General features: G+C 37.9%; 1 protein-coding gene across 9 annotated transcripts in view; it reads left to right on the top strand.

The window, feature by feature from the left end:
- PRUNE2 (prune homolog 2 with BCH domain) overlaps nucleotides 1-13,283 on the top strand; it is a 227,602-nt gene that overhangs the window by 137,659 nt on the left and 76,660 nt on the right. For all 9 annotated transcript variants that reach the window (XM_033123649.1, XM_033123644.1, XM_033123652.1 and 6 more), the window contains exon 7: nucleotides 11,383-11,541. In XM_033123649.1, the coding sequence (XP_032979540.1) occupies nucleotides 11,383-11,541 (159 nt within the window). The remainder of the gene's footprint in view (nucleotides 1-11,382; nucleotides 11,542-13,283) is intronic.

Below are 13,283 nucleotides of genomic sequence, written 5' to 3'. Positions count from 1 at the left end.
AAAAAGGAAACGTTTGGCCAGTTAGTACTAAGTATTCGTGTAAATGCTTCCCATTCCTGATTTTTTGTTTTTTAGTTTTCCTACCTCTTAAACCAGACAGAATTAATGATGTATCTTGTTTTATTTATGTTATAATGTTTCTTTAAAAGCTGAATGTGATATGAATTATTTTTTAAGTTTGCAAGACTCTCCTACTATTATTTTCTCAAAGCAGTAGTTTTTAATTGGGGTGTTTTTGCCACTCAGGGGACATTTGACAATGTCTGGAAACATATTTGATTGTTACAACTAGGGGAGGGAGTTTGCTATTGGCATCTGGTGGGTAGAGGCCAGGATGCTGCTACACATTTTACAACGCACAGAACAGCCCCCACGATAAAGAATGACCCAGGCCGAAATGTCAGCAGTGCCAAGGTTGAGAAACCCTACTCTGAAGTTACTTCTTTTTACCTGTTACGAATTCTGACATTTTCCCCATATTTGGGCTGCTTAGAGCCTTTTTATAAATAACTCTTGTATAAAATGAAAACATATAAATACAACTCCTGTTCTAGTAGAGTTAGCTCAAATACTGTGCATTGTAGTAAGGCACTGTAGATCTTTCTAATTTGTATTGTAATCATTTCAATGCCTTATATGTATGGTGCAAATAGCAATGAAAGTTTGACAGTTATGGTGGAGATTTGAACATCTGAAGACTTCAAGAGCCAAAAAGAGAGCGCCTCGACTTGACCTGAAAGAAAAAAGATTAAGAAGGATTGGCCTCTTTTTCCTGGATTGATGAGATGGCACTGTATATTTTTGATTGACTAAACATAAGTTTCATTTTATAAGCTTAACACTTTTATAGATTTGTTTTATCCATCCTCTTTATAATATGCTTCTTGATTGGGTGCGGACTGCCACCCCACTGAAAGTTAACTGAATTATTTCCCTGAAGTTATCTTTCCAAGCATCATCTCTCTCCCCATGACTGGCCTTGGTTAGCTGGAAATCAAATGGGAATTTGAGAAATTACATGATGCATATGTGTAGGGGCAGTTAGACTGTGGGTGCATATGCATGTGTGCTTGTGCATGTGCGTGTGTGTGTATGTGTGTTAGTGCTTTGTACTTGATATCTAGGGTGCACACCTATGGCTTTATCTGCTCAGCACCCCTCCTCTGGGAAATGACTCTTACCCATCACTCTTGTGTAACATGTGCTATGTCTCTATTTTGTGGTCTTCCCAATACACCTCAATTGCTAGGTGCAGGGCTAGGCACCCAAACCACAATTCCTTCTCTAGGGTTTTCAGACTAAAGACCAAGAGGGAGTGGGCCATGATTCAAATGGAAAGGTCTACACGGGAGCTGCAACCACCCATGTTTCTCACCACAAGGAGAACATTAATTGGTTGCAGGAGAGGAGAATGAAAAGAGGATGGAGAAGCTGGGTGGCCCACCCAATCCTGGAAACCCCTGCCCTCCTCCCAGCTTGTCCCCCGGTTCTCCCTTTGCTTCTTTGAGAATGCTCCCCAGATCCTTCCAACTTTCTCTCTCTTTACAAGTCAGTTTGAGTGAAGTTCCTGTGATTTGCAACCAAGAGACTCATGACAATACAGTGTACTTACCTGAAAACGAATTCCTTAAGCTCCCCACACATAGACTTCTCCAAATGAAAATAAAACCACAAACCCCAGAGTATATCTGTTTTCAGGAGGGGGTTTCTGGTAATTAGCTTAGATTGCAACAAATGGCACACACAGACTGTTGGCTCTGCATGTGTGCTCTAAGATTGGTGTTTACCCTATTATATTCCAATTTAAGAATGTCATAAAGTTTATCAGTGAGCAAATGGAAACTAGCAAGAACACATATATGAATGGATATGAGTGGTGAGAGGTGTGCGACTTGATATATAGATTGTTTTTAGACTTCAAAAAAATTACTTTCATTGGGTTGATAGCAAATAGGGACACAACCATATTCCCCACTTAAGCTTGGTGATGGCGGGGTATTTTTAGCAAATGAGTTGTCAGCAGAAAAGCTTCATTAGACCCATCAGGATATCTGCCCATGAAGAACGAATCCCAAACTGTACTGGCAGTTTCCTTGAGCCAAAATGATGAAGCACCTCTGACAAGAGCCATATTGTGCTCCCCATGTGAGGAGAGTGAGGAACAAAAGAGACAGTGTGATCTTCATTTGGTCAGGTTAATATTGACACAGCTTAGAAAAATCAGAAGAGTGTGTGTGTGTGTGTGTGTGTGTGTGTGTGTGTGTGTGTGTACATGTACAGCAAGCACTCTAGAGACTTGACTGGTGGTTTCCATAAATCAGAAAGGGGCACCCAGAGAGGAAGAAAGGTCTCCTGCTTTCTTGAAATATTGTTCAAACTACATGATTTATTTTTGCCAAGGAAAATAAAGTCATAAGTGTTCAGACTTATGGCTCGAAACAAGCCAATAGGGATTTTTAAAAAAAACATCTATACACAATTATGGAAATAATTTATTATTATTATTATTATTATTATTATTATTACTTAGCTAGAGTGTTGCCCAGATTCTACCACTTCAAAAATAAAGCATGCCTAATGAGTGGATTTGCTATTACGCATTTTACACATTCCCATATAGAAATTATACATTCCCATGTGGAAGTTATACATTCCCATATAGAAATCCTTCTATAAACAAAAAAGGAGCCCTTGGGGGAAACAACAATGTAGCCCTTTTCTCACCAAGTCCTTAAATCCATACCGTTTTGAAAAGTTTTGATGGTTATGGGTCTTTTCTTAAAGAAAATGTAAATTAGCCTGAGCTAGTTAATGAGATGGTGACTTATTTGTCTTTAATTGGTTGTGAACCTCCCCGCATGCAAGTATTCAATCTACCATTAACTGGTTGTGAAAGTCTGCCTAGGACCACTCTTCTATGAAATACAGTATATATAAGCATCTTTTTCCAGGGCAACTGTCTGTTGGTGTAACATCAGTTCTCTTTATGATGGAGACAGTGAGGATGGGGCAGGACTTCAACTCACTTAATTTCAGGGTGATCTGAAGCCAGCCCACTTTATTTCAAGAAGTCCTTAACCCAAGCCTGTGCTTTCAGATGAATTATCTCCCCATACACTCTTCCCCTGTCTCTCTCTCTCTTCATTAATGATATGGTTATAGGAAGTAACAGTTTTTTGTCCCATGACATGAAAACAGTGACTTTCAGTTTTCAATAAACATGTGCTCTCTCCCTCTATTCTTGAATTCTTGAACCCAAATGATGACCTTAAAAAGATGATTGCTTAAAAGACTTTTGGTTCTCCTCTAATACTTATGACATACTTGACCTAAATTGAAGCATCTGCAGATTGATACTTAATTTTGTCTTTGATTGTTGTGCCTTTACAAGAGGACTTTGCTTGAAATGATGGTGATACGTAGGCTTTCCCTATTAATATGCCCAATCACTCAGAGTAAAAATAACATCTTTTGTCTCCCTACCTGCCTCCTGCAATCCTAATTCCTGGTTTTCTCTGGGCTTTTGAGCAGAAGAAAAGTAATGTTGAGAGCATCCTTAGATGATGAGATTTTTACATACTGAATGGTAATGATATTCTTCCATTCTGTGTGTCTAAGCTACCAAAGCAAGAAAAACTATGGTACATGAGAATAATTCCGATAACCAGTGATTATGCCAGTTCTCCTGCTTTTTTTTTCCCCTTTTACTGTGTGTGTACATGTATGCTTAACTTTTTAAAAGTACATAATGCTGCAAGAATATCACAGCATTCTTTACAGTAGTTTCTTTGGGCAAGTTTTCAATTGTAGGTTTATACATATTGTTAATGGTCAGCCAATATTTATATTTTATAGAATAAATGAGAAAGTAGAAATTAGTCATAAAACATAATATTGGATCATCAAAATTTTTCAACGGCACATTATTGTTAGAATTTGTTAAACTCAAGGATGGGCTTGCTTGTGTATAGTGACAAGGGTGAGCAAAACTAAACAAAGGTACACGAAGTAGCAAAAAATTGTTTTTATTAAATTAAAAATGGAATAAATTCGAAATATTTTTGGTGATGAAAATTTTCCCGTTCAAGAATAACACAGAGCTTAGAACATGGGCTCTGAAGTCAGACTAACCTAGGTTCAAGTCCTGTTGTTCACACATATGAACTGTGTGACATCAGTTACTTAACCACCCAAAGCCTCCATTTTCTCAATGCAAAATGCAGATGATGTTACCCACCTCATCAGGGCGTCTTAAATGAGATGATACAATGCATTTAACAAAGTACTTAATGCATAAACAGTACTTTATTAAACTGTTAGGCAATGTACTATTGGTTTAAATGAAAATTATATTGATATGTATACTCATATATACATTATATATTCATTTATATTTTAACATTTTTAATTTTCACAAAATCTTTTCGCGAAAGGGCTTTTGCTTTAGCTGTAAGAATGATAACATGTACTATCTGACTCTACTTTCAAAATATGATGTATAATATATTTTTCATGGAACCAGTGCAGTTTGTACTACTAAAATACCTTGGCTAACTTATAAATGTAAGAACAATAGAATTTTTTTAAAAATGACATCTGGTGAAAACATGGGAAATATCTTTGCTTACCAATTAAAGGGTATACAAAAAAAACAGAATAAATAAAATCTCTTAATTTATGCATTTTGTGTTCTCATAAATCATTTTCCTGTCAAAATTATCAGACTTTGTTATTGCTGAATATTTTAAACATCATAATGGAATTTTGGTAGCATAAATCATAAGTCTTTCAGTTAGAACATTTGCGTACATACCTCAGCATTTTTCTTATATCTTGATTAAAAAAATAGTCTTCAGTCTAGAAATAAATCCATGCAGAGTATAAATGTCAAACCATACTCTTAAATTTCAGTAACTCAGCAATCCATGCTGGCCACTGTGCTTACAAGGTAGTTACGGATTGTCAAACTGTGTTTCTAAGACTCACTGTTCTCAAAAATGAAGCTGTACAAGTTTTTGTTTTAATCTTCGTAATGACTTTTATCTATAAGCATCCTACCTGCAGATGATACCTGCTCACTTGATTTTTATATTTTCTGCAAGAAGAAAAAAATTTTAGATGTAATAAATCTGGCAATTGCTTGTCCATGACATTAGAAAATAATTTGTTTCATTTACTAAAAGACTTACTCAATATATGTCATTTGTAAGAGAGACAAGTGTTTTGGATTATATGTGTGGCCCAGAATGCTGGACCTAAATGGAACATATTAGCTTCAGGAGTAAAGTTCACTGAAGGTTATAATGACACTTGACAGTGAAATGGTGGAAATGATGAAAAAGGCTCATACCATATGATTTAAGCTGAAGGAAAAATCACTACACATTTTTTTTTATGCTTTAAAAGCTATTCTATGTGTAGTGGAAAATGGAAGCTCATTCATTGAGTCTAACTTGGAAGGAAGGATAATGAGATAAACATTGCCTTACTCAGAGTCTGTGTGTCCTACATCATTTCTGAAATGACTGCTTCATATTTAACTTTGTGTAACTTCCTCTGTCCTCTCACATCTAGCAATGTGAATCACTTACCTGACTTAAAAATGTGTGCGATTATCATGTAAAAGTTCGTGTATATTATAAAGGATATAAGGAAAAAATTGTAATATGAATAACCAATTCCCAATAACCAATTTACCAAATTTTGTAAAATACTTTCTGTGAATCAGATGCATCCCATGAATCCTTAGAATAGTCTTTTGATAGCTTAAGAATTAGGAAAGGAACGGGATCTAATGTGTATTGTCTACTATCTGCGAGGTACAGGGATAGCTTATTTATTTATACGTTCTTAATTCTTACAACAGTCCTATGAGGTGAGGGCTTACAGATGAGGAAGATTAGGGATCAGAAGGTGAAGTAACTCACTCAAGTCACCCAGCTTGTGAATGGCATTGCCAAAGGTTAACCTCATGTTCAGCCAACGCCAAAGTCTTTGCTAGAAACCTTGGGGGAGAGCTCTAAAATAATGGAGAAACACAATCAGATTTTAGATTAGCAATTTGGATAAATTATGACAACTTTAATATCAGGGTACTTACTGTCCATTGTACATTAGATTTCACTATATATTATTTGAATACATATAGAAATGACATTCTATTTTATATGATTATAGAAATTATTTTCCACTTAATACCATCATGAGTGTTTTCCTGTGTCATTAAGTTTTCTTTGATAGCATGATTTTTAACAGCAGCGAATTAAAAGTCTTTTGTGTGACTCTTCCATAGTTTATTTAACCATTTCTTTATTGTTGGACATTTAGGTTGTTTTTAAGTTTTAGTTATTAAAGTAATAATCCAGTGGATACCTTTGTCCACAAACACTTTTTGTGCATATCTGATTATTTCTTTAGAATATTTTTGACAGTGTATGAAAGTGCCCATTTAGAAACATTTACCAATAATAGGAAAATAGAAGGTGAAATATTCTATTATCAAAGGATTTCTTTGGTTATCATTGAGTTCAGATATTTACTGTCCATTTGTAGTTGAACTCTGAATTGTCTTTTATGTTCTCCAACTGTTTTTCTATTGCTATGTCTACTTTTTCGCTTTGATATGTAAGATTATATCTTGATATAAAAGATTATATAATCTCAAGGACATTAAACCTTTCTTCTCCCAGTTCAAAAAAACAGGTAAAAATAACATCGAGACACTTTTGAGTGGGTTTTAAGCAGAAGAGTGTCATGATTCTATGTACATTTTTAAAAGCTTTCCTGGTGCTGTGCGGAGAGCTAACTGATCATAGGGAGACGAGAGCAGCTGCAGGGAGACCAGTTGGGGGACTGTCACCGAATTCTAGGCAGGAGATGATGGTGACTGCAGCTGTGACAGTAATAGAGATGGAGAGAAGTGAGAGAAATGTTTGGACTTGAGCTGTTTCAGAAGTACAGTTAACAGGATTTGCCGATGGATGAGGAATAAGGAAAGAAAAGAATCAAGAATAATCCCTAGATATTTGGCTTTAGTGGTGATGGTGGTGCCATTTGATGATATGGCAGAGTTAGGTTGTATTTTATTTGAAATGCTTATTGGACATTTACATGGAAATATCACGTGGATAGACAAGGTTAGCATTCAGGTGGATGTAGATTTGATTTGTCACTGGCATTCAATGATGTTACTGGGTGAGATCATCAGGGAGAATGTGTAAATAAAGAAGAGAAATGGGTTTGGAAACAAAGTGGGGGGCAGTGAACGTTTAGAGGTTGACTACGGAAGAGGAACCAGCAAAGGTGACTGAGGAGTAGCCAATGGGTTGGGAGAAAAGCAAGGAGAATGTGATGTCAGGAAAGTGAAGGAATTAAGTATTTTAAGAAGGAGAGAGTGTCAACCTCATGGAATTGTTCAGAGAAATCAAATAGAGTAAGAACAGGAAAGTGATTTGGGGATTTGGCAACCTGGAAGTGATTGGCACTTTTGAGAGCAGCAGTTTTATTGGAAAGCTGGGGGCAGAAACCTGGCGGGAAGGATTCAGGAGACAATGGGAGACAAGAACATATGAGCAATGTAAGAAGAGTGGGTTTTTCTCTCATAAGGAACATCCACATTTCAGTACTCGAATGTTCACAAGACATTATTTAGATCACCTTTATTTCATATGATGCACTGATGCTATCAGCACATAGCATACAGACTAGATTTTTCAGAGCAGTGGAATGAGAACTAAAATAGGACTTTGTGAGAGAATGGAAATTTCCAGTGCATTTTTCCACACACTTCCAAACACAGGAACAGTAAATCTGTTGGACACTGTCACTGTCACTCTCTCGGTCGTTGTATAGGTTAGAGCCTAACCTATCTAACCTATAGCTAGATACAGTAGAGCCGTATCATTTCTGTTTCCCGGGCCTTTGTCATCATGATCATCCAAGTTTTTCCAGGGTCTGTGAGATTTTTAACTTAGCTTTGGATCAGAAAATAACAAAGCCTTTTTCACCCCACATTACCAGGCCTTCCTACTCATTCCAAAACTAGGAATTACTCAGGCAAAAGGACTCATGCCCTCTAAAAATGTTTAGTGATTGAATCTTTGGACTTGTGAGTGACAAAGGACGGTGACAGGGAGCAATTCCCATTCTTCCTAACTGACGGGAATAGTCTGGGTTTCTGCCAGTCAGTTCCCAGCTGTAATAATTAGTAAAATAACTTCCTGAATCCATGCAGCAATCTCAGGCTAGGGTCATATTTCAAATGTGGAAGCGGGGCAGGGGTGGTAAATGAAGGTAAGATCCCTTTATTTTCTAAACCTTTGGCAAATTGAGTGGAAGATATATATGTGTATGTATATACTTTTAAGTTAAGGTGGGGAAACATTTTGGAAACATTTGAGCAGATTAACAAATAGTATTTGCATACATGTAACTAAAACAGTAATTTATCAGGTAGAAGGCAGATGGGGGAGTAAAATGCCAACCTGTATCTACAGTTGGGTTGTGTTGATGATGAAGTGCTATTTATTCAGGGCCAGCCTAGCTTGTCAGCAACACAAGAGCCATCACAGCACATGACTCCCTGCGTAGCCAGAAGACAATAATAAATTATCTCCTATGCAAACAGCACCAGCATAAAAGCAGAACAAACAGTCTCTGCCTGCTGGATATCTGAAGATTTTCACTCATTCCCTTGTTTGATTCTGTTTTAAACATGAAACTTTTGACATTATCTTAAAGCCAGTAAGATTGAATGTGGTTTGGGCAATTTTGTTAGGGAAGATAGGACATAGCGTGTTTCCCCGAAAATAAGACCTAGCCGGACAGTCAGCTCTAATGCGTCTTTTGGAGGAAAAATTAATATAAGTCCCGGTATTATATTATATTATATTAATTACATTACATTATATCATACCCCATGTTATATTATAGTGAAATAAGACCGGGTCTTATATTAATTTTTGCTCCAAAAGACGCATTAGAGCTGATTGTCCGGCTAGGTCTTATTTTTAGGGAACCTCGGTACCTCTCTATAGCAGTGCTTTTCAGATTTCAATATGTAGTCAAATCATCCAGGATTTGTGGAAAACGCAGATTCTGCCTCAGTAGGTCTGGGGTGCGGCCTGAGACTCTGCCTTTCCAATAAGACCCGTGGTGTTGCCAGGTGCCCCTGGACTTGAGCCAAAAAGATCCTAGAGTTGTCATTTTAACACAGAAGAATCCAAAGAGATTGGAGCTCAGCCAGCATTTTGGAATAGCAATGTTTCCCAACTCTGGCTTTGAATAATGCTGATTCTACTGAATCCTAATCTTGTACTCAGATACCAGTAAAACCTGCTTTTCTCTTGCTTGAGTGACCCAGTTGTCAGTGTCATGAGAATTATTATAGGTAACAATCTCTTAGAAGTATTGTATCTTCTTTCTGGGGGTTATAAATGAATTTAGGTGTTTTGTGTACATAATGAAAAATAGTTTGAAATGAAAATTCTAGGACTTCTTGTGCCAAAGCCTTTGGTCATTGGAGATAAGATATAAATAGTTGCTGTCCACTCTTGTTTTTCTTCAGAACTATATCTTCATTTACGATTCATAATGGCAAAAAGCTCAGCATTGAGGATATTGAGGGAATACACCAATGATAATTTGAAATAATTTTATCTATTGAATGCATGTTGTATATAATATGAGGTCAGACTTTTAAAAAGTTCATTGTAAATATCTACTTCTGTTGTAGGTGAATTAAATTTTTGAAGTCTCTATTTAAAGGTTGTTATTATGGCACTTGGACAATAAATAAAAAGCATGAAAGCTGACAGTAGGCCTTTTGGAACACATGCTTCCAAAAGCTATTGTATTTGAACATCATAAATTTCATTACCAAGTCAATACAATAGACCCTTGGTATTCATTACCAACATATCCTGAGACCTCTGTGAATTCCCATGTGTGATTCTTTGTAACCAGAAAGTGAAAGCAGCCTTGTGAGATGCCCAATGAGAGTGGCTGCTGCAGGATTAGACAACAAAGACTCCTTGAGGTGTGGAAGCTGGTGATGGGCTGGGCCCACGCATCTGCCAAGTGTCTCATGTGCCTTCTCAGGGGCCTCATAGACCTTGAGATTCACTTCAGCAGAATTAGAGCACATGAGATATGGATATTTTAAATAGTCTGGTAAATAGTCTAAGCCACAAATATCAAATCTACAAGTTTCAAAGAGCTAGCACATACAAACATTCATCTGGGCATGGAAAAAATCTACACCTAATGCACTGCACTGCTGAGCTCTTCGCAGTGGTTCTCTGAGGAAGGGGTATGTGGCACTTCCACTTCTTATGGTGTACATTTCTAGTATTTTACCAGTGGCACGCGTAATTCTGATGACTTTTGTATCGGGAAAAAAATTAATAGAATTCTTTATAGTTTTTGAGTGCATATCATGGTGATTTTCATTAAGTAGCAATGCCCTGTTGATTGATTATATATGATGACTATATATATATAGATAGATATAGATACACACACACACACACACACACACACACACACACACACACACTCTGTGATGGCGGATTATGTAGCCCAGGTTGATTTTATGTAGGTATCTTTCCAGTCTCAACAGACATTTCTTGAGCAGCTAGTATATGCTAGGGGTTCACATATGGTTTTCACTGTTTCTTTAAGAAAGAGAGACAACCATGCCAATGAAGTGCTTCTCACTGCAGTTAATAAAACTTGAAAAGGCCAGTACATTTCTGAGGATGATGTGAGTCACGGGTCTGGGTCCTCCGTGGGAGTGGGTGACTTCTCTGCAATTATTCATTTATCCTTAGTTACCATATCGAGCAAGCACATCTGACATCACTGCCCTTATACAAGTCTCCTGGACATCTACACTGGGAGGAAAAGCACTCAGTAAACTCAGCTAGGTTCATCCTTAGGAATTCTTCTTGAGGTTAATAATTAGCATTAGAAAACAGTTATACAAAAGAATACTAACTTCCTCCTATTGTTCCAGTGATATGTTGTAATAATAGCAGACATTCCTATGTCCTATGAACAATAAGAGGAAAAGTATGCTTTGGAAAGTCAATAGTTGAATCAATATTTTAGGGAAAAAGTGTTAAGATATTTGCTTCTTGTCTAAACCATTCTTAGTAATAATGGCAAAGACTCCTTCCTTTCTTGGTTTAGGAAAACGAACAAACAAGGTATATCTTAAGGCATCACGTGAAAGTTTCCAAAGTTCCTCCAACTGTTTTATTTCACTTGCATTGAATAATAGAGCTCTGTTGTAATACATCCTAAGACTGGACAAATTTGTGACACAACTCCTCAAAGCTGAGCAGTCTGGCGTTAATATCAAATTGCCTGTTGTCGTTTCAGAACTGTGTGTTTCACAGCAGTATCACCAGTGATTTGAAAGCATTTACAGACAAGTTCGGTTTCGATGTCCTCATCCTCTTGGCCAGTGACCTGTCGGAGGAGTGGCAGCCAAGACGACAGATTGCAGTGTACTCTGAGAACCTAGAGCTGTGCAGTCAGGTAAGGACCTCCTCCAACCCTGGCATGTGTCACTGCATCCTAACCGGCTGGCTCTCAGAACACGCGGTGGAAGATGGCAGGGGATTGGTGGCATAACAAAATTGGCTTAAGATATTAAGTCCTAGAGTTTGAGTTTTAAGAAATGTTGGGGGCATTTTGCACATTAGACCTGTGTTAAGAGCCTCATAATCAGTTATCTTCTAGACTGAATCCATAGAGAGAAAGATTATAGATTTCTCACCCAAAAGATCATAGCTTTCTCACCAACATTACCACCACTCCCCCAAAAAAGAAAAGGTCATAGCTAGTCCTCCTTTGAGTGCTGTTTTCTTTGCTACCTGCTAATAACTAGCACAGTTTAGTCTTTGTCTAAATACCTGTTTGTTACCCACTGTTGAGTAACCGGTGATCTGATGCTTTAATCAAAGTTAGTTTGTCTCCAGGCACTAAATTTCTGACTGGATAATCAGTCGGATCCTTTCGGTTGTGAGCTGCATCTTTTAACCCAAGGATATAGAAATGGTATAAGATGTAGACAAAATTCATCAAAATAGGCACTGAATATACCAAACCAGGTGGATTTAATAAGTAACATGAAAACATACATGATTCATATTATGGACAGCAGGGGCACAGAACAGTTTCATCACAAATCTTTCCTCACTAATCGATTAGACACCTTCTGTACCCACAGGTGGCTAGGAGCAATCTCGACTCCTTTCTTTTCTACGTGCTCACTGTCTGTCCCCCAAGATATCCATCGTTGCTCTCTTGACATAGGACTGTACGTATTCTCGGGCTCCTCTGTGCTTTCTCATGTCCAGTTATGAAAGTGCCCCCATGCCCTGCAGCAGATGCATTTTGCACTGTCTTTCTGACCCACATACATCTGTGCATTGTATCACCTGCCTGGGGCATTCTCAGTGCTTTGGTCTGCATTGGGATTCAAAGCTGAATTTTATCTTTGGCCACTGGTTTCCCATGGACAGGACTTAGGTTTCGGAAGCCTTCCATACAGTGGTTTTCAAATCTCTTTTAGTAGCAAATCATTTTTAAAATTGGTTAATTTAAAATAGGCACAAGTAGAAAAGCACATGTAGTGTAGTGGTTAGCAGTCCTTGAGTGGACTCCACCCTGCCTTTCCTCCTCTCAGGATACCTGAGAGACAGCTCCTCAGAATCTTGAGCAACACAGGCTTGAGGCTACTCCAGAGTTGTCCCTCTTTGTCTCTGTGGTCACAGTTGGTCAGGGGTTAGCGTCTGCGGCTCAGCTGCCGAGTTGTGGCTCCATCACTTGTTAGCTGCGTGTGGTTGGCCATATTTAATCTTCCTGTGTCTCTGTTTCCTCATTGGCAATATAGGGATAAAGAGTCTGTACTGTGCAGGATTATTGTGAGGATTAAAAGAAATAATGCACATAAAACCCTTAGAACTGTTCCTAGCATATGAAAACATTCAATAACCGTTATCGAATGTTTTATTACTATCTATGTGAGCTCTGTAGTTATTGTTGTTGTTGTGTTGTTGATAATGTTACTTTCGCTAATCTTGTGGGACCATTTCAAAGGCCCAGTGTGCAAAATATCCCCATCATTTCCTAAAAATCATAGAGCTGCAGCCCAGTTCTGGCCTTACACTGACTGTCACACATTCTCTTGGCCTCCCGAGGTAGCGCTGTTTGTTCTGGGCTCCATGTCACTGCTCCCTGGGGCTGGAAGGGATACTTGGGGCCTGAGCGAGGTT

Source organism: Rhinolophus ferrumequinum, chromosome 12, assembly GCF_004115265.2.
Source record: "Rhinolophus ferrumequinum isolate MPI-CBG mRhiFer1 chromosome 12, mRhiFer1_v1.p, whole genome shotgun sequence".
Classification (NCBI taxonomy): domain Eukaryota; kingdom Metazoa; phylum Chordata; class Mammalia; order Chiroptera; family Rhinolophidae; genus Rhinolophus; species Rhinolophus ferrumequinum.
The sequence above is the reverse complement of the archived record's forward strand: the minus strand, read 5'-3'. Positions and strand labels throughout refer to the sequence as shown.